General features: G+C 48.9%; 1 protein-coding gene and 1 non-coding gene across 3 annotated transcripts in view; one reads left to right on the top strand and one right to left on the bottom strand.

The window, feature by feature from the left end:
- LOC8044099 (aryl hydrocarbon receptor nuclear translocator homolog) overlaps positions 1-21,974 on the top strand; it is a 68,755-nt gene that overhangs the window by 20,058 nt on the left and 26,723 nt on the right. For both annotated transcript variants that reach the window (XM_029980491.4, XM_042290796.1), the window contains exons 2-3: positions 9,302-9,353; positions 12,313-12,698. In XM_029980491.4, the coding sequence (XP_029836351.1) occupies positions 9,302-9,353; positions 12,313-12,698 (438 nt within the window). The remainder of the gene's footprint in view (positions 1-9,301; positions 9,354-12,312; positions 12,699-21,974) is intronic.
- Positions 17,112-17,184, bottom strand: Trnar-ucu. The gene has a single exon. It is a non-coding gene; the product is annotated as a tRNA-Arg (tRNA).

Here is a 21,974-nt window from a genome sequence, read left to right as displayed (position 1 = left end):
CACGAACCTCCAGCGGCCGCAATGACCTGCCTAGACTTAGCGAAGAGTAGGAGTAAGGCCTGCCGCGTCCCATACCTTTTCTGGCGTCCTGAATACCACTCCAGAGTGCACCATGACCCTCCCGGGTCACGGGTCACTTAAGAAGCCTAGGACATTAAAACGGTGGAACAGGATGATCGGCCTGGTACACTTTTTCTTATTCCTTTGTTTACTGGCGCACAAACTCTGGTACGTCGGGGACACAACCTACTGTAATTACAGTAGGTCGTAATCGGGAGACCGCCCCCCCCCCCCCCCCCTCCAAAAAAAAAAAAAAAAAAAAAACGCCTTAACGTTTACTGTATTTGTGCTCGTACGTGACGGGATGTCGTGAATTGAGGTTGGCAAATCCGAGACAAAAGCGGTGTCCAAAAGGTAGGCTTTGCGCGGCACTACGCCGATCACTTCGATTCTTTCGTTGCGATAAATGCACGTGCACAGTGGCTTTCTGTACAACGAATTTGCGGGTCCTTAAAATAGTTTCTGGGCGGCCAACGGAGCCCTGGACTAAGGGCACCGACCAGAGACCGCAAGGTCCTTTCACTTTATCAATTAATAAAGTTTACGATGATGATGATGATGCCATATTGAATTCTCGAACTTATCTGGATGGCTAGGTTGGACATTTACATGTGTGTTTTACAAGGTTAAGGAAGTGACGGAAATGTGTCTGACTGGTGGAGGCAGTTGACTCCACGAATCAGACGCCATTACGTCAATTTCGTGACCTTTTAAAACGTAAAAGTCCAACCTAGTCATCTTGGAAGCCTCTTGATTAAACTCTTGCCTCACCCCTTCCACGAGCTCGAATAATCGAGAATTAGGCTTAGCCATCACCATCAGAATACAAATTTAGGTGTCTCAGGCCTTATGTTTCATATTTCTCAGGCTATAACTTAAAAACAAGAAAGTGCTTTTTTTTTTCTTTTAGCTTCCTTTTCGCACACGATCCTTTCAAAAATGATCAATGAGTTTCAATTGACTTTCTATTGTGTTCCTATAGAGTCAATTGAAACTCGATATAAACTCAATGTCTAATGAGTTTGACCATTAGAAACTCAATTTTGATTCTATTCAATTTACTCATTAGGAATGCAATTGAGACTGATCATAAGAAACTCAGTATCGATTCTATTGACCTTACTCACTAGGAATGCAATTGAGTTTGATCATTAGAAACTCAATATCAATTCTATTGAATTTACTCTATAAGAATGCGTTTGAGTTTGGTCATAAGAAATTCAATTTAGATTCTATTGAATTAACTCAATAGGAATGCAATTGAGACTGATCATAAGAAACTCAATATCGATTCTATTGACTTTACTCACTAGGAATGCAATTGAGTTTGATCATTAGAAACTCCATATGAATTCTATTGAATTTACTCATTAGGAATTCAATTGAGTTTGGTCATAAGAAACTCAATTTCGATTGTATTGAATTTACTCAATAGGAATGCGATTGAGTTTGGTCGTTTGTGAATTACTGCACCGAACGGTTATTGCTTGTACCAATGGGTTTCTATTATTCTATTAAGGGATAGAGTCCAATGACGTCGAAACACCGTTTATCATTTATGAGACTTCCAAGGAGGAAATGGCAAACTGGGAACCTTAATAAATGCTGGGGTGGTCACCGGCCAAATGAATATCTTTCTTATATAGGGTATATAAGGCGGTGGGGTAGTCAAGGGGAGTACGAGGGAGGAAGTGGCCGAGTGGGCCAACGCGTCTCAGCTCGGAGCGTGGAGCGAAAGCTTGCGCTGGGAACCTCATGAGTTCGATCCCCGCCGCCCCCGCCCGTTTCGATCTGGATGAGTCTCGTACCGGCACGCGTTCGTGTGATCACAACTGCGTGATGCACGTTAAAAATCCCAGGTTAGCGGTTGTACCGCACTGGCTAAATTTCTCATCTACAGCTAAGAGACCGATTACCCCTTGAGGCGCATCTCCATCGAAGCTGTATAAACATAAAGAGCAAGCCAATTTTTTTCAAGGGGAGTACGAATAGTGGGTTGTGAGTGCTTAGTTATAAGAGGAAGTTGTTGAAATAAACGTGTAGCTGAGTTTGAGACCTGTCTGTTTTTTCTGTTACTTCTGCTCTTCAAAAAAAAACAACCCAGTCTCAGGGTAAACGACGAAATGGTTGACTTCCACCAGCTAGCCTGTACTTTGACTCTTTTCTCGTTAGTTATGATGTTTGTGTTCGTTTCCTCCATGTGCTTTGTTTCCTTCATGTTGCGTGCTTTAAGGAATTATACAAAAAAAGTTCTCAACCAGTTGCAATTTTTTTTAACGCAATTGTAATAAATTCTGTTGAGACACGTTGCAAAAATTCAATTGAAACTCAATTGCAATATTTTTATTGAAACTCATTAGCAAAAGTTCTATTGAAACACTATTGCCAAAATTCAATTGAAATGCAATTGCTAAAAGTTCCATTAAGACTCGGTGGCCAATACCCTGGTACGGTTCCGTAGGGACTCATTAGAAAAAGTCAATTGAGTTTCAATTGAGACTGAATGCGGTCTATTGAGTGAGTCCTTTACACTTTCAATTGAAACTCAGTTCATTTTTTTGTAAGGGATATATAGCAGAAAACGGGCCGTGCTGCGACGACTTCGATTAATTTTCTAATCGGGAAATAGGCCGCGCACGATCACAGTGCAGGTATTAGGAGGAAGCGCTTTGGTTGAATTATCACCGTAAAAAGACAAACCCGAAAACTTCTCAAGTTTAGCTCTAATGAAGTAGGCAACGCGTCATAATCGACACTCAAGTTCGGTAAAAAAAAAAAAGAATGGAGTAGTTTTTAAACGTGAGAATGAGAAGGCAGGCAGGCAGGCCTGTGCCAACTCTTCTCGGGTTCCAAGACGCGTCTTGTGTTACGTCTGTTACCGGAAATAAACCAGGTCGTCGTGCGTGTTATTTTTTTTTTTTTTTTTTCTTTTGTGGTTGGCTCAATGCCCTGTTGACTTTCGAGTTGGTCGGCATATTGGCGTGCAATGACTACCAGGCATTGCCGTTTAACTATTCGAACAAAAACGTTCCCCGTTCAGTAGACCGACCTCACTAACCGCTCATTCACACTGGAAGCGGATCCGCGTTCGCAACCGCTTTGCGAACGCGGATCCGCTTCCAGTGTGAATAAGCGGTAAGACTTTTGCGCACGCGAGACGCCGCCACTTGCGCCGCCATGGCTGTAGTTCGTAGTAAAGTCACTGGATCCTGGGAAAGTAACGCCAAGCTCTCCCCGTGTGGTCGCCATCTTGGTCCGTGAAATGAGCAATTTCTCCTTGACCCCTCCGTTCTTGGTGAGCCGATCTAGATTCGCTGGTGACGGGTAGCTTTATGGAGTGTTTTTTTTTGTATACCGAGATATTGCTAACCACACACCAGCGAAACAAACGTACACCTTCGTACCACCACCAGATGCTGTGTCGGTGCTTGGAGGCACTGAAAAATAAGTTTACTGTATTGAAATACGCAAGAAGAACAATACAATTGTAAGAAATCCATGGAGATGGGCATGAATAATAAGTTGATTGCATACAAAGTGCCAAAGACCCTTATATTGGCGAGGAACGCCTCCAGTACGATGATGCTCCATGGTAATCTTGGCGCGACTGGTTTAGAACGACCCTCTGGAAGCTTCGAAGATTTAAATGGACCAAGATGGCGATTTCCATGGCAACATAGACCGATTAGCCAATCGCCTTGCTAGGTTTGGGTCGTCTGTGTAGGTTAGTATCCGTTTGTGTCCTGCTAGCAGGTAGGGAAGGCAATGGCGCTACTTTCCCAGGATCCAGTGACTTTAGTTCGTAGGAGGCAGGCGCCAGTGTACGAGCAAGCTCGTGCCGCTTCCTTCTGCTCTCCTCGCGCAGACCCTCAGCGGGGTTTTGTCGCTCGTGCAGAAAGACGTATGCGGTTCCCACGATGCATGGCAACAGCGGTGGCCTAAGAGAACTGGCTATTTCTAATCGGGATCGCTGGCGGAATCTGTTAGCTGCCGCACCGCACAGCTTTGAGCACGCGGAGTCAAAGCTCGCGCCAGTTCCACGCCTTGCACTTTCGGTGTAGGGACGAGCGTCGTATCGGAGTGAGTGTACACCCTGTTTCTCCTTACGATGTCCCGCTGGGCCGCTACGGGCCATCGGAGTCAATCCATATACTGTGTGGGTGTCACGTGATCTAGGTGCTGCGGCATGCACGTGATACGTTCACATCGCTGCACTGGCTGGGATGGCTTGTAGGGCGTCCTCTACGATCCCTCGCGTCTAGAAGCTGAGGGAAGGAAGAGATAGCGGCGTAGCCAGAAATTTTTTTCGGGGGGGGGGGGGGGGGGGGGGGGGGAAGAGGGAGAAGGGTTTGAGGGGAGGAGAGAGAGAGAGATGAGAGGAGGTGGGTGGCTGGGATGTTTATAACTTGGCGTGCGGACACCAAGTCATGGACATGGGTGACTTCTGGCTGAAATGGTTAAGGAGTAGACCTAAAGCTAGCTGCGTTTGTTTCCACTGTATTTGCCGAAGGCATTCGAATATGCGAGAGCCAAACGGCGTTTGGCTCTAGCATGTAACTAAACGCGAAAAAAAAAACATGAAAAACCTCCGACCAGTCGTGACGTCATGACGTGACGCCAAGCGGGTGTCGCTTGTGTGGGCAAGCGTGCATGCAATTGCAAGCTTGCAAGGTATATTTTTTCTCACTGACGACAGTAGTGATGTCTATTTCTGACATTTGTGAAAATAGCAAGACCGCGGGCGCATAACTTTGACAGGCACTGAAGATGCGCGAGAGCAGGGATTCTGAAAACTCTTAATATGCGTCACGCCCCGGGAAGAAGGGGCTTCGACGGTACTTTAAAAATTAACTTCTGCAGCCTCCGTGCACCAAGTTGAAAATAATTTCGATATTCCTAATCCTTGAGGTCAAATGAAGACGATTTAGACGTTTTTCTTAAAACACAGAACCGCTTCAGTCTCAATTTAAAGGGGCCCTGCAATCGTATTTAAGCCTGTACCTTTTTTTGTGGTTTCCACGTCTCTTGGGGTTCGGGCCAGCCTGCGGGCACGGAGAGAGTAACTAAATATGAGTGCGTCATATTTTAACTGGACGACGCGGAAACCTCCTGCACCTACGGGGGCGACCCGCGGTGCCGAAAGCGCGCGAAATGTGAAGTCTTTGGTCCTGGGCTTAGTACTGGTCAGAGTGGGATGAGGCACCGACGAGCGGCGAGCGTAGAAAGGTCCCGGACGTACGCGGCGGCCCTGCGTTCGTATACTGCCCGAGGATCCGACTGGTTCCGAGCGTTCCGAAGGCCTTCGGCGAGAAGGTTTGGCTGTTTGGCGGTATGGCAGCGCAAAGTGGCTCCCGTTTTGAACTGATATTTACCCCGTGTTTGCTGTCCTTTGCTGTCGTTTGTGGCCAATGAAGTGTCAAAAGACAATTTGCAGACGCAGTCTGAGGCACGTTTCTTTCTTGTAGGAGTGTCGTGTCACGTTGTTCGACAAACACTGGACATGCTCTAAGCGCATGAAACAGACATGCCTGGAGCATGATTGATGCCTGCCCGCCGATAATCCTGTCATCATGCCTGCAGCGAACACCGTGTCTTTTGTTTGAGCAGCGTGGCTGCGGCTTTAGAGAGCGCAGTCCATCTACGTGCAGCGAAGTCTGAACATTCAACAACAGACCTGACTTTTCTTGTTTGTTGTTTCCTCGCGCACTCACCGCGCGCGCACACGTGCACACCCCTCTAATGACCCGTATCGTCATTGCGGGGCTCTGGTAATCCGTGACGCGTCGTTCCTCCCTTCCCGTCCGCCTCCTTGCCCGTCCCCTCGGCAAATAAACACGACTCGAAGGAGCCCCTGCGGCGCCGCGGAGGAAGGGAAGAGACGAGCCGGTGCAGCGGAGTCGGCAGGTTACCGGTTGCGTGTTGTTGCAGCATTGCCCCCCTCTCGTTTTTTTGTGGACTGTTGCCGTCCGGCCGACTGTGGGCGGTGTCGGCGATGCTGTGCCCGCAGGTGCTGCCGCTCCCACGGTGCCTCTGCGTCGTCGCCGCTCCATGCGGCGAGGGCCCCGGGGTGCTTCTTCTTCCCTTCCGGCGTGCGCGCCGATGGGCCACCTTTCCGCTGGCCACCGCCTCGGAGAGTCTCGGGCCGTGGAAGCCGCCGCACTGCGCGGGCTCACGCGTGCGCGGGAGCGCTAGGCTGGTGTTTGCGCCCGCCGCCGTGTGCCGCAGCTGGGAAGATGACCCCGAGCAGGCTCACCTTCCCGCGGTGATTGTAGAGTCCCCGGATAATCGTTGTCCCTTGATACAGCCGGAGGATACAGTCTCCGACAATATAAAAGACCCATTAGACCGGGCAATTTCAGGCGACTGTGCGGGTCTCGCTTTGGCAAAATTGGTTGAAGCGGGGAAATAAATGAACCTTTGTTCGTTATTCTCTCTAAAAACGAAGTGCCTCCGGCCGACGTGTTCTTGTGGCTGATTATGACCGGCTACTTAGTGCTGCGCAGTCGCTGGTTGTAAGCAGTCACAAGCGGCTTAGAAACCCGATGTTGCGCCGTCAATAACAGTTACCCCCAAGTGTGTGAACTAGCCTGCAGAACGGCAAATGCCGCTTTAGAACGGTTACACATTTCGGTATAAAAGATGGCAGCTTGCAGAGAGCGATGATTATTGGAGTACACAAAGGGCGCCCACGTCCGAGGTCTGCTGCCACGATCCCTCACAGTCTGGAAGGTCGAGGGCGCGGACAAACGCGGCGCCTCAATGTGCATCGTCGAAGGAGAAGCTGACTTGCTCGTTTCGGAAGCGCGCACGGAGGTAGGCACCCCAGGAAGCGCCGCCGCGGACGGACGGACGAGCGAACGTACGTCGTCGGTACCGGTGTGGACACGCGACTGGCCGGCCGAGACCGGTTCCCTGGGCGAAAAAGGGGGACGCTTCTCGCTGCCTCCGGAGTCCGGCGGGCGAGTCCTTGAGGAGGGAGCGTCCGTCTCTTCTGCCGGGGAGAGATCCTGGATTTAAGAGAGGGAGCAACTGAAACCACGGAGAACGGTTGCAGTTTAATGGCGGACACCTCCGGCCCAGATCGGTCCCTTCTGCGCATGCGTGAGATGCCGCGTGGCGACGAGGATGGCGAAAATGTCCCAAAAGCGGGGTCTCATATTAATAATGTTTCAGGTGTAAAAAAAAAAAAAAAAAAAAAAAAAAAAGCAGCAAACAGCAACAATTAAACGTCTGATTATTATTTGGTTTTATGTAAAATCGGTGTGTAGCTTGTTGCATCACGAGGATGGCGTGCGGAAGGGCAGAGTGAAGGTTACAGACGACGCGGCCCATAAACCACGCGACGTGGATCGAGCAGTTGGGAACACTCTTAGATCTGGGCACGCTAGCTTCTGCCGGCGATTGTTGCGCGGCCCTCGGCGACCTGCTCGCCGGTGGCGAGATACCGGTGGCGTAACCGCCCTAAGCGGCGCTAATGTACTACGCGATTAAAACTTTAGAAAGAAATGGAGTTGTCCCGCTGGGCACCGCGACAGTAGTCGACTGGGGTTTGAGGACGTCCCGGGGTATGGTGGAAAGCCGAACCTTTCTTGGGCACTATGCCGTGGTGGTACGTACATGTGCAGCGACGAGGCTCGAGATGAAGCATGCTGCGGGCTGTGCTGCGGGGGCTTGGTTTAAATAAATAAATAAATATAGGGTGGAGTTTGCTTTAGCGCTGTGTCCTCCGCGTGCCTCGTCTTTACTAGACTCTGCGTCCTCGAACTTGGTTAATCCACAAAAAACCTGTTCCTCCTCTTTTACTTTTTGCAATAGTCTCTTTCCGCGCCGTGAAATCTCTCGCCAGGCGTTTTATTTTTCGAGCAGCCTGTTTTGTTTTCATCCGCGCGCCCCCCTTTCGTCACAGTTGGGTGCTTCGGTCACGGTATACCATTCAACCTCGATCCTGCCGATCCCATTCATGAGGTTGGCGTGTTACGCACACGGCACGTGACACAAATACTTTTCGCGCTTCGGCGCAGGACGATCGAAAAGCCCCTTATATACCTCGAGTGCCGTTATCGGCGCTATAGTTTTCGTTTTTCCCTTCAGGGACACAGTTGCGGTAGTTCTGACTATAAGCTGCGCTTGCATGCTCAAGGCTCACGACACCCCGAAACGTTAACAAGCTCGCGCTGGAGGCGGGAAGATCGACTCAAAGACCTCACCTGCCGTTCTCATTGTGCCGGCGACTATGCTTCCAGAAACTGAGGGAGAGGAGGAGACGAGAGCGCGCAGTGACGTCAGAACGCCGGGCTCTGATTGGAACGATTAGTGGGTAGACAACACAAAGATGGCTGCCTTTGTTTCACTGCACTCGCCGAACCGATTTGAAATTCGCCGGGACTTGCTAAACAACGCGCGGTCACGTGTGTGTTACGTTACATCGGAGCCTTTCTTTGTACTCGAAGAGTGTGGCGGTCTTTTTGAACGTGCCGACAGTCTGGCAACCATGTGTGCCACCGACGCCGAACAACGAAGTCTCCCGCTGAGGGTGACATGGCGGCGCCATTTTGTTTTGGATCAGAAAGCCGGTCATGCACCTGCAGATGCAGGAGCCGCGCTTCCACTGTCCGGAATCTCTCCGGTTCTTTAAATGCTTCTTCGCTGCGAGACTGTTCATCTTGAAACCGGTGAAAAAATGCATGTACACGTGTGTTAAGTGCGATCCAAACCAACGCTTCTTTTTGCGCCTGTAGGTCGTGTGGCTGCGGATGTGACGCATTTCGTGACGTTTTGGCTGTTTCCGAGCGCGCTTTCTGAGTCAGAACCGTGCGCTTTGGTTTGGACGGGCCAGCTTCGGGCGAGCGCGCACGCGCGCAACAGACTGGCCCGCCAGACGGCGAAGAAACGCGGAGCCGGAACTAGCTTGCCCTCCACCAATTGGCCGGGACACAGGAGCGCCCTACTACGTCACCGCGCGTTTTTGTGCGCGTTGAGAAAGAAGTTGAAATCATCTAACTTTTTTGTGCGTGCCCGGAAGGAGCGAAGAAGTGGCGCGACGTCACGAAAATACGTCACATCCGCAGCCGCACGACCTACAGGCGCAAAAAGAAGCGTTGGTTTGGATCGCGCTTTAGTGATTCCGTGCTTCCAATTGCGCATGAAAAAGATGAAATTGAAACAGGGTGTTGATTGTAGAGCTTCCTTCGATTGAAAAATTGTCTTGTTTCATTTCTTGACTGTTTTTTTCTTCTTGCAGCCACGGACGGCAGCAAAGTGCTCAAGAAGCGGAAAACGGGCTGCTACAAGGAGTGAGTCAGTTTGAATCATTGCTCGTTGCGTTCTTGATGAAGAGTTCGTATAATTCGGGTTAACGGCTGTGGCTGTCGAGGGAAAAAGAGTAGCCCTCTTTTGCAAAAAGCAAAAATGCGTACTCAAGCAGTTCGCACTTATACAAAATAATAATTTTATATCAACGCGAAAAAAAAAAAAAGTGGTTTTTGGAATGGAGGTTTACGTTGCACTACGATGTCAACCCTACGCTGAAACTGCAGTGGAAGCTACATCCTCGTTAGACGGCCAGGCGAGGGATAGTCTCTCCCACCTCGTTAGACGGCCAGGCGCTTGGGAGAAAAGCAAATCGTCTATTCAGGTTCCCCGTTAAATTAAGCTTAAAAACAATAAAGCGTCATTTTTCCTGACGTCACGGGACCACCAATGCACCAATTCAGTTTCCCGGGAAAACTGAATTGGGTGTATTGATGGTCCCATAATCGGTAGCAGGTTCAGGGGAAGCCCCTCCCACTTCTCTCCCCTTTAGCAGTGCAAACATTTTAAAGAGGAGGTCGCCCTCCCTCCGTCGTTCGCTCTACTAAAGAGGCAAGAGGTGGGAGGGGCTTCCCTTGAACTCTTCACCTGTCTTCGACATAAATGTGTAGCAGAAATCGATGTCACGTGACCTATGTACCGCCAGTTTGCCCGCTAAATTTAGTGGCACAATTGATAATAATATAGTTTGTCCTTCACTCCTTGAAAGGACTGTTTAATGTCTTCTCAACAAATGTAAACAATCGCTCCTTTGAATACTGCATTTCATGCATATGTTACGGGACTTTGAAGATAAAATTCGCTGCCCATATCTTTTTTTTTTATTATTATTTTGGTTAGTGGGAAATTGAGCCGTTACTTGGGTGACTCTATATCGGCTCTGTAATCGGCCGTTGCGGTCGTGGTGCTCAGACGGGCCGTTCTTGGAGCCGGCCGAGAGGCTCCCCGGGGGCATGGAACAGGCGGCGGTTGGGCGGGGGTCCGTCCTCCCGGAACCGTCGCTCACGACTGGGCGAGAGGGCCTCTGCTTGGCCGGGGGCTGCGGGGGGACGCCGACCCGCGCACCTGCGGGGTACGATCGCCACTTCCTAACAATCGAACTGCGGCGGGATGCTCTCCCGTCGCGCAATTATGCCGCAATACGTGCCTCTTGTTCCTCGGGTGGCGTGACGAATCTTGCGCGTAACTTGACTGGGGGAAGAAACACAGACCCGTGTACTCTGCGTTCCAAGTGTGGTGTTTGTTGGCCACTTCAGCGAAATGGACGTCTCCTACTCCTAGTGCCGAAAGCTCGGAACAGTGAGGGCAGTAATACGAAATGTGGCACGTTTCCGAGTGGACGGAAAGCGCCAGGAAGACAAAGACGAGTGTGTTTCCTTTTAGTGTCGTCTTGGAGCTTTCAGTTTTCTATGGAAGCAAGTTCGCTGTCGTAACGTGCCAGCGTCTCAGTTTCTTTCTTTTACCAGCGCTTGTTTGCTCAGATATGAAACTGGAGGAAGGTGTCAGGTTCTGTTGCAGGTTAAGAATAGCAGGACACCAGACCCTTTACTCTTTCCACTTTAACGTGGAGAATGCTGGACGGAAGGTGAGTGGAGACGAGAAGAGCACTAATCGTGTGCGAGCAGAGCTTTGTATATTCTTAACCTGCAACAGAATATGCTCTGTCCAGCGTACGACTCCCAGTGCACGATGAACCTGCGAAAAACACAGTGGTATCGTAGCATTCGTTATAGCGTCGGTTAACGGCAGTGCGCGTTTCTTTGGAATGCCTGGTGTGTTGCACGATCTCTCGCCTTCGGTCGTGCTGCTTCGGCTGCGCGTGCACGCCCGAAGATCACGAGATGCCAGATCGTTTCTGAAGGCACGAAACTCGCGCTTGATGCGGGGACACTTCAAAGACCTCCCCGCCGTTCTTGTACCGTCAGTGGCTATGACCGAACTCGTCGTTGATTATGACCATTCGCCTTTCGATCAACGACGAAAGGCTGACGTCCCGTTTTCTGCGGTGGCGTCATTGAGCCGAAACTTGAGATATCGATGACGAAAGAGAAGAGCTTGCCTGCAACGCCTTCGAGCAAAAGAAAGAAGGGCGCAGTCGGCAGATGGGCTGCTCCGGCTGAAAGGCGGACGGTGCTCTTCCCTTGTTCTCCGGGGCTTCCTTGTTGTCGAGGCGAGCTCCGACACCGGATCCGGCCTCTTACAGGCTCCCCAAGCATAGTATATTCCCTTACCAGCCGTCGATTCGTCGCGCGTAGCGGGGTTTCGTGCCTGTAGCCCTGTGGCCCCTTGGAGACGGGCGCGTCTGCACGCTGCCTGGTTTCTCTCCTGTCGGATCGGACTTCGAAATTCCGGCCGAAACAGAAGTTGAACGTGGTGTGAAGAGAACAAAAGGGCCCGGGGTCCGTTTCTCGCGTGCCGCACGAATAAGCAAACAAGAGCGCGCATTGAACTAAAACTCTTCTTGGAGATGTCGTCACTATTCTCCGGTTCAAGCGTATAAAAAGCTGCCGAACTTTTCGGTTCGAGCCCGTGTGTCATGGTTTAGCGTGTGATGTGCGCGCGCTCTAAGTACGAAATGCTTCAAGACAAGATGTGACCTCGGTAAAATCTTAAAAGCAATTCTTTTTTTTTTTTTTGGGGGGGGGGGGGGGGGGGGGGCGACATGTACTTGTCTGTGATGGCTCTTACTCCCCTTTTGCAATACCGAGTGTTTAAGATAACCACGATACTCACACCACAAAAAATAAACATCGCCAAACGCTCGGTACGCCAAATTTTCAGAACTTTCCGTTCTGTTATTCATTAGTTAAAAGCGATTTTCGGGAAGTGTCAGCGAGGAAGTCGGGCCAGTTCCCCGTAGCGAACGCCATTCATCTATCCATATACGTATATTTGGCCCCAATTGTGTTCAGTTCCCATAGCCGTGTGTGTGTCTCCCCGCAGCTCTGATGAGGACGACAGTAGCCAGGGCCCCAAGTACGCGAGGATGGACGAGGACGCGCTTCAGGACAAGGACCGCTTCGGGCGGCTCTCGCAGGGCGGGGCCCCCCTTTGGGGCTCGGGCCCCCTGGGCGAAGGACCCGGCGGCCCTGTGGCCGACGCGGGGTCCCTGGCGGGCCAGCACTGCTCCCGGGACAGCGGCGAGCTGCTCGAGACGCTGTCGGCCAAGAAGGAGAACCACAGCGAGATCGAGCGGCGCCGCCGCAACAAGATGACCGCCTACATCACCGAGCTCTCAGACATGGTGCCCACGTGCAGCGCCCTGGCGCGCAAGCCCGACAAGCTGACCATCCTCCGCATGGCGGTGGCTCACATGAAGTCTCTCCGAGGTGGGTGCACCCGTATATGCCTCCTAGACTCGATAAGAAAAGCGGGACAAGCTGCTCCTCAAATACTTCCCATTTTTTTTTTTTTTTTTTTTCCGGAGGGCGTGTCCCTCCCCGCCTCCTTTTGTCTTCTCTCCAGCGTTCACTCTGCTAAAGTGGAAAGAGTAGAGGAGAAGCTTGCCCTTCTTTTCCTAACCTGCAACGTCGGCTTTGACGTCACGCAGCTGCGGTGAGCGCTCCACTACGTCACAGAGCGTTTTCGTGCGCGTTCAGGAAAGGTTGAAATCATCCAACTCTTATGAGCGATCCGCAGGCGCAAGGACGTCTCGAAATGCGTAATTTCCGGGATGCACGCGGCCTGCGCGCGCACAGAAACGCGTTGGTTTGTTACATCAAAGGCGCCACCTTTTTTGTTTATGGTGTTGGTTCAGCGATGATAGCACACGTACAGAAATACGACGAACACCATGATGGTGCGCTTTTGACGCTGTCTGATTGGTTCCGTCTGTTCGTAGCTTTGAAAACGCATATTGCTTTTTCCCCCAAAAAAAAAAAAAAAAAAAAAAAAAAAAACTTGGCTTGCTTCGCTAATCTTCCGCTATGCTCGATCGGGCGTGAGCACGGCGCCCGAAGAGCTCGCTTCCTGCGCCCGTTCCCGCCCCGTCCTCTGCAGGCAAATTGGAGCGGGCCAGAACGCACTGCGCGGGGGATCCATTCGAGGTGCGCGATTCGATCTGCGGCGGCGCGGCGCGCGTGTCGGCGGGCGAGCCGAGGGCCGCGTCAATTATTCATCGCTTCCCGTTTGTTCCTCCCCGGGCGGACCTCCCTCCCCCGGGACCGCCGTTTTCGGCCAGGGTCCGACGACGTGACTCCCAGGTCCACCCCACCTCCCCTCGGGAACGCGGTGAAGCCGCGACTGTCGAGGCTACAACCGGGGTCGGGGCCATTTGGGGCTGGGAGGAGCCGGAGAGCGAGGGAAAGCATCGTTTTGCGGGCACTTTGTGGGGACTGCTCTGCTAGGACGATCGGATTTGAGCGTTTCCTTCCTTTTTTTTTTTTATTCGGTTTGTTAGCTTTTAGGCACAGAAGGATAGAAAGGGGTAGGAGGACGTGAGAACTTGCACGGATGCAAATGCTGGCTTGTTCGTGCCCTGCTCTCCCCACTGGCGATTTTTACTGTGACTGTTTTTCTCTTGTAGTTCTTTTTTTTCTTTGGTTGCATCGTTGCGTGGAATTGTTTCCGGAACTCCGTTCCTCGTGCGTATGTTTTGGCCGTTTGTGCATGTACAAAGTGCTGCAATTGAGTTCTGTACCATGTTTTGGTCTTTGTGGTTATTCTTTCGTGTGGTTGGTGAGCTGGAGGCATTTACCTAGTTAAGCCAAAAACAATCGTGGCATGGATCTAGGCGTCCATTAAGTGTTTGAGAGGAGCAAATATTTTGAAGTTCCTTGTTTCCAACTTTTTGTGACATTTTAAAGTTATATATTAGGCTTTGCAACCTTGTCATTGTCTTTGGAGAGCAGCTGGTAATATTAATTTTATGAACACTTGAGGACTGGAGGACACGAAAATGGGACAGATGCAAGTGCAGGAGTTCTTTCAGCCTGACGTTTGTTCAGATTAGGGCGGGGGGGGGGGGGGGAGAGATAATTGCTAACTAAAATGTTGTCTTGTTATTTATGTTTTAAATGAATGGCACTCATTAACTGTAACTAAGGTTTACACAACCAAAAGTAAATATAGTTTTTATATAGTTTTTTTTTTTTTTTCACAAACAAACTGCTCCTACGAACTCAAACCAAGTCAAGTGTATTTGGGGTGCATGTTTTAACATCTATAAAGCATTTAAACAATATGGCCTGCAGATCATTCTTTTCTTTTGGTTTTTGAATGTCATCAGGTCTGTGCCAGTTCTTAGAAATGTGCCTGGGGTAGAGATATTAGCCAGAAATGGACTTTTTCACAAAACGAAGAACCCTCAGTATGTACATAGATTGCAAAACACTCTCAAACCCTCCCAACATTTCTGACCAGTCGCTGGCCATAATTATGAGCAACAGGGCTTGCACTCTGCAATTTGCTGCTGCCTATTTGGTGGATTCATTCAGGCAAAAAGTAAGGGTGCAAACGAGCTGGTGTACATTGCACATGGTTGAAAAAAGGCATTCAGGCATTGGTTTTGCTTCTAATATATGCAAAAAGGACGCTTATTGGGCTCACATTACTTTTTCTCCTCGGCCGTTAATTTTTTCGCTTAGCTAGACAAACAAACACTGGAATATTTCTTGGCAACAGATATCACACTGAGATAAAAAATAAGAAAATTGGATGAGAAAGAAACTGCTACAGCTACACCTAGGTGAGTGATTAGTGAGCAACCAAACAAATCTGCCTGGTCCTGCTGCTACAGCTACACCTAGGTGAGTGATTAGTGAGCAACCAAACAAATCTGCCTGGTCCTGGCAAGGAAGTGACTACTGCCAAGCAGCCACTTAGGTCATTTGCACATCACTGGAGGTTCCCGGATAACTGCACGAGGAAGAGAAGGCTCATACAGCTTCTCACTGCCATTTAGGGCTCATTTAGAAGGTCACAGCATTCTCAAAAAGATATTATTTTTAAACAACAGTACATAGCCCAATACCAAAAAAAAAAGCACTTTCCTTAAAAAAAAAAAATAAAAAAAAGAGGACGACGCATAGTTTACAATATTTATGTTACGGGACACATTTTGAGATTTTGCTCGTGCAAGCTGGATCAAACGTGGCTCCCATATCGAGGTCGACGTCACACTGCTGTCAAAAAGGGGCCACTCTGTGACCTCCCGTTGGCTGGAAGGAGTGCAGAGGCAATTGGTTAAATGTGAAAGGAATATGGGAACAAAGGAAGCAAGCAAAAGGGAAAAACATTTAGTACTTGATTTTACCTCAGAGTCGTCCAGTGATGCATTACATGAGGGTAAAAGCAAGAAAGCAGAAGTTGTCATGCTATAAAACCCCTAATGTTTGCGAGCCCCTAGCTTTCGCGAATTTTGTGACTTGGAATATCTGCAAACTTTAGGGGCGTAAATATTTCTATTGTCTATTCCAGCCTTTAGAATTTGCAAGCCTTAATGGTCGTGAAAATGACCCTGATGCCCAATTCGCTAACAATTGGGGCCTGCAAAAATAGAGGGTTTTACAGTATATATACATATATACATACCAGGGTGTCGAACCGGAACCGAACCGAACCGAAAACCGGAACCGAGCCGGTATTTTTTCCGGAACTGAATCCGAACCCGAACCGTTATATTGTTATTGCGATGAACCCGAACCAGAACTGAACCGGAAAAAAAATAATGGTTACCGGCTCATGTCAAAACGGTTCGGCCACGCGCTGTTGACAATGAATGTGCTATCAATGCCAAAATGACGAAAATAATCCCTGGAGAAGGGGAACAAGGGGGACAAAGGACAAACATAAATCTCCAAACACAGCTAGGTGACTGGTGAGCGACCGAAAAAATCCGCCTGGTCCGGGTATCGAACCCGGGACCTCTCCATTACAAGTGGAGCGCTCTACCAACTGAGCTAACCAGGGGTTAGACGTCAGTAGAGCAAACGGGTTTTATCAGCTGCCACCAGTCTAACACCAACGAGGGTGAAGCTTGCGATTTAAGGTTGTAATTATAATGCAATTAAATGCAAAGGTGCAAGCGAGCTGGACAAGAATGACGAAAATAATCCCTGGAGAAGGGGAACAAGGGGGACAAAGGACAAACATAAATCTCCAAACACAGCTAGGTGATTGGTGAGCGACCGAAAAAATCCGCCTGGTCCGGGTATCGAACCCGGGACCTCTCCATTACAAGTGGAGCGCTCTACCAACTGAGCTAACCAGGGGTTAGACGTCAGTAGAGCAAACGGGTTTTATCAGCTGCCACCAGTCTAACACCAACGAGGGTGAAGCTTGTGATTTAAGGTTGTAATTATAATGCAATTAAATGCAAAGGTGCAAGCGAGCTGGACAAGAATGACGAAAATAATCCCTGGAGAAGGGGAACAAGGGGGACAAAGGACAAACATAAATCTCCAAACACAGCTAGGTGACTGGTGAGCGACCGAAAAAATCCGCCTGGTCCGGGTATCGAACCCGGGACCTCTCCATTACAAGTGGAGCGCTCTACCAACTGAGCTAACCAGGGGTTAGACATCAGTAGAGCAAACGGGTTTTATCAGCTGCCACCAGTCTAACACCAACGAGGGTGAAGCTTGCGATTTAAGGTTGTAATTATAATGCAATTAAATGCAAAGGTGCAAGCGAGCTGGACAAGAATGACGAAAATAATCCCTGGAGAAGGGGAACAAGGGGGACAAAGGACAAACATAAATCTCCAAACACAGCTAGGTGACTGGTGAGCGATCGAAAAAATCCGCCTGGTCCGGGTATCGAACCCGGGACCTCTCCATTAGAAGTGGAGCGCTCTACCAACTGAGCTAACCAGGGGTTAGACGTCAGTAGAGCAAACGGGTTTTATCAGCTGCCACCAGTCTAACACCAACGAGGGTGAAGCTTGCGATTTAAGGTTGTAATTATAATGCAATTAAATGCAAAGGTGCAAGCGAGCTGGACAACAATGACGAAAATAATCCCTGGAGAAGGGGAACAAGGGGGACAAAGGACAAACATAAATCTCCAAACACAGCTAGGTGACTGGTGAGCGACCGAAAAAATCCGCCTGGTCCGGGTATCGAACCCGGGACCTCTCCATTACAAGTGGAGCGCTCTACCAACTGAGCTAACCAGGGGTTAGACGTCAGTAGAGCAAACGGGTTTTATCAGCTGCCACCAGTCTAACACCAACGAGGGTGAAGCTTGCGATTTAAGGTTGTAATTATAATGCAATTAAATGCAAAGGTGCAAGCGAGCTGGACAAGAATGACGAAAATAATCCCTGGAGAAGGGGAACAAGGGGGACAAAGGACAAACATAAATCTCCAAACACAGCTAGGTGACTGGTGTGTTTGGAGATTTATGTTTGTCCTTTGTCCCCCTTGTTCCCCTTCTCCAGGGATTATTTTCGTCATTCTTGTCCAGCTCGCTTGCACCTTTGCATTTAATTGCATTATAATTACAACCTTAAATCGCAAGCTTCACCCTCGTTGGTGTTAGACTGGTGGCAGCTGATAAAACCCGTTTGCTCTACTGACGTCTAACCCCTGGTTAGCTCAGTTGGTAGAGCGCTCCACTTGTAATGGAGAGGTCCCGGGTTCGATACCCGGACCAGGCGGATTTTTTCGGTCCCTCACCAGTCACCTAGCTGTGTTTGGAGATTTATGTTTGTCCTTTGTCCCCCTTGTTCCCCTTCTCCAGGGATTATTTTCATCATTCTTGTCCAGCTCGCTTGCACCTTTGCATTTAATTGCATTATAATTACAACCTTAAATCGCAAGCTTCACCCTCGTTGGTGTTAGACTGGTGGCAGCTGATAAAACCCGTTTGCTCTACTGACGTCTAACCCCTGGTTAGCTCAGTTGGTAGAGCGCTCCACTTGTAATGGAGAGGTCCCGGGTTCGATACCCGGACCAGGCGGATTTTTTCGGTCGCTCACCAGTCACCTAGCTGTGTTTGGAGATTTATGTTTGTCCTTTGTCCCCCTTGTTCCCCTTCTCCAGGGATTATTTTCGTCATTCTTGTCCAGCTCGCTTGCACCTTTGCATTTAATTGCATTATAATATCAATGCCATTTGTTTTTTAAATGCCGTCAACTGACACACACCTCGCTTACATATTTTTCTTCTCCACTCAGTCTTAGGAATATAAACGCTGCATCCATGAATCTTGACAAACGCTGCATCCATGAATCTTGACATAGGAACCAGTATTGCGCTGGTCGCGGCTTGCACGGAAGAAAAAGAATTGGAAAGCTGTGCAAAAAAAAAAAAAATTGCGTCACGGGGGTTCATTTTCCTACAATCTCGTAAATCCTAAATGCTGCTGTGTGCTCATTTCATAACACGTTTCTAGAACGCGCGAGTTCTTGAAGCTTGCTTCCATCGGAATGAGAAAAGAAAAGGCTGTGGAGTTTGATAATAATGCATCCGGTTTCGTATAGGCACTTAGAAGCTAACATATTTGTGAGACAGCGAACTCTTCTATTTTAATATTTATCCTATTACGTCCTTTTGGCGTTGCGTTCGGTGAAGTGTTTTTCATATTCCGTATCTTGTTTAATGAAAACTTCTTTAAGGGTCTAATTTGAGTTACCGAAGGCTAGTTCAAATAAAGAAAGCTGTATTTTCTCCCCACTGTTCCTTCAATTGCTTACACGCCGAGGTGGCGGGATAGTTAGCGAGTTCTACTTGTAAGTGGGTTTGTAAGGAGGTCGCGGATTTTACAGCTACTGCGTCGGACCCAATTAGATGAAGTCCGAATGCGTAAACGTCGGTGAGGTAATCTTTGAGTGCACATAAAGAAACCATTCCTGGTAGAAATCCCTGAGCCTTACACTACGATGTATCCCGTTTCCTATGTGCTGAATTCAGATGTTTTATTTGTAATTTATTTTGATGCAATTTGTCATTTATAATTTCCAAACCGGTTCGCGAACCGGTTCAGCGCCCCGAACCGGTTTGCGGATCGAATTAATCGAACCGGAACTGATCCGGAACAAAATAAATTTACCTGAACCTGAACCATAACCGAACCCGTATTTTTTTCGGTTCGACACACTGATACATACATACATTTATACATACATCTAAAAAAGAAAAAAAAAAATGTTTCAAAGAAAACACATTTTGTAACTCTTGTAACCTATTCAAGCAGCTATAATTCTTTTTTTTTTTTTCAAGCTTTTTAGTGTTTGTGATACCTGAATGAAATTTTCACTTTTTATAGTGCTTGATCTCATTTTTATAAATCTGGTGTTAGTTTTGATATAGCTTGTTTTTTTATCTTCTGGGTTTCATGCATATGTGCAAAAAGCCATGTTCTTGGAAAGGTGTTGAGCCCGGCAACACACTTAAAAGTGCCTAGTAGGATTGGCTAAGTCACTCCCTTTAAACCACTGAGCTTAATTAACAACAGAAATAATGTGTGCAAGACCTCTTTTACATAAAAAAAACTTGGAAATTGCAAAAACACCTTTTTCAAGGACTAACAAAAGTTTCTTTATGTTTTCATAGACATTATTATATGGAAAGTAAACATATTGGACAGATATCTGCCTGGTTGGGTGAGAGTTAAAGTCAGAAAATATATCTCCAACCAAAAAATGAAAAGCAACCCGACGTTTCAAAACCAACACGGTTTCTGCTTCAGGGGTGACTGAAGGCGCGCGGACACAGCAGCAGCTCCCAACCTCTTCGTCTTCAAAAAAGGAAAGAAAAGAAAGAAAGAGAAAAGAAAAAATTAAAAAAGAGAAGATAGGAAATCGGAAAAATTGTAAAATAACTTGTTAGTTATGAAGATGGTCATCTCTTCAGCTTTTCCGTCAGGTCGCGGAGGCCATGTGCGTACACAGAGGGCAGAGCGCCCAGCGACCTGTTTAGGTTTCCTGGGGTGTGCTGGATGTGCCACGATTCCAAGAAAAGTCTTCTTCGAAAATTGGGCTCTGTGTCCACCACGTGCGCGTTCGCGAAGTCAATGCGATGGTCTAGGGTATCGCAATGTTCGGCGATGGCGCTGCGCTCTCTGTCAAACTTCCGCACGTCGTTCTTGTGTTGGCGGATACGCTCGGGAAAGTTCTTTGTCTCGCCGATGTAGGTTGCAGGGCACTCTGCGCAAGGAATGGTGTAAACCACGCCCTGTGCTTTTTCCTTTGGTGGACGGTCTTTCGGTCTTGGCATAAACCTTCCCAGTGTGGACGTGGGCTTGTGGGCCACCAGAATACCTTGCTTTCCCAGTACTCGTGCGAGCGCTTCGCTGGTTCCCTTTACGTAGGGAACGCTTATGCGCGCGACTCGATGGGGCTGTCGTTCTACTGGCATCTGGTTTTGTCTGGCGAGACCTTGCCGTCGGGCGATGCGCTCAATAAAGCTGCTAGAGTACCCATTTTTCTTTAGGTCTTCAATTATGGTCTTCTTCTCCTTCTTTCTATCGGTTTCCGACGAGCAGATAGTCGTTGCCCTACGCAGCAGGGTCGAAACCACTGAGGCCTTATGACTCGTTGGATGGTTGGAGACAAAATCGAGGTAGCGTCCGGTGTGTGTTGGTTTTCGGCACACCGCAAACGTCAGATCTTGTCCTCGTCGGTTCACCAGCACATCAAGGAACGGCAAGGTGCCATCCGTCTCATATTCTACGGTGAATTTAATGGCCGGCTCGATAGAGTATGTAGACGATTGCTTCTGCATTCTCAAGGAACGGGACGTGAATAATTTTTTGGCGCACCTCAACTCTATCGAGCCGGCCATTAAATTCACCGTAGAATATGAGACGGATGGCACCTTGCCGTTCCTTGATGTGCTGGTGAACCGACGAGGACAAGATCTGACGTTTGCGGTGTGCCGAAAACCAACACACACCGGACGCTACCTCGATTTTGTCTCCAACCATCCAACGAGTCATAAGGCCTCAGTGGTTTCGACCCTGCTGCATAGGGCAACGACTATCTGCTCGTCGGAAACCGATAGAAAGAAGGAGAAGAAGACCATAATTGAAGACCTAAAGAAAAATGGGTACTCTAGCAGCTTTATTGAGCGCATCGCCCGACGGCAAGGTCTCGCCAGACAAAACCAGATGCCAGTAGAACGACAGCCCCATCGAGTCGCGCGCATAAGCGTTCCCTACGTAAAGGGAACCAGCGAAGCGCTCGCACGAGTACTGGGAAAGCAAGGTATTCTGGTGGCCCACAAGCCCACGTCCACACTGGGAAGGTTTATGCCAAGACCGAAAGACCGTCCACCAAAGGAAAAAGCACAGGGCGTGGTTTACACCATTCCTTGCGCAGAGTGCCCTGCAACCTACATCGGCGAGACAAAGAACTTTCCCGAGCGTATCCGCCAACACAAGAACGACGTGCGGAAGTTTGACAGTGAGCGCAGCGCCATCGCCGAACATTGCGATACCCTAGACCATCGCATTGACTTCGCGAATGCGCACGTGGTGGACACAGAGCCCAATTTTCGAAGAAGACTTTTCTTGGAATCGTGGCACATCCAGCACACCCCAGGAAACCTAAACAGGTCGCTGGGCGCTCTGCCCTCTGTGTACGCACATGGCCTCCGTGACCTGACGGAAAAGCTGAAGAGATGACCATCTTCATAACTAACAAGTTATTTTACAATTTTTCC

The sequence above is a fragment of the Ixodes scapularis genome, unplaced genomic scaffold, assembly GCF_016920785.2.
Source record: "Ixodes scapularis isolate PalLabHiFi unplaced genomic scaffold, ASM1692078v2 PGA_scaffold1__304_contigs__length_218370807, whole genome shotgun sequence".
NCBI lineage: Eukaryota > Metazoa > Arthropoda > Arachnida > Ixodida > Ixodidae > Ixodes > Ixodes scapularis.
Note: the sequence above shows the minus strand (reverse complement) of the source record. Positions and strands in the feature narration are given on the sequence as shown.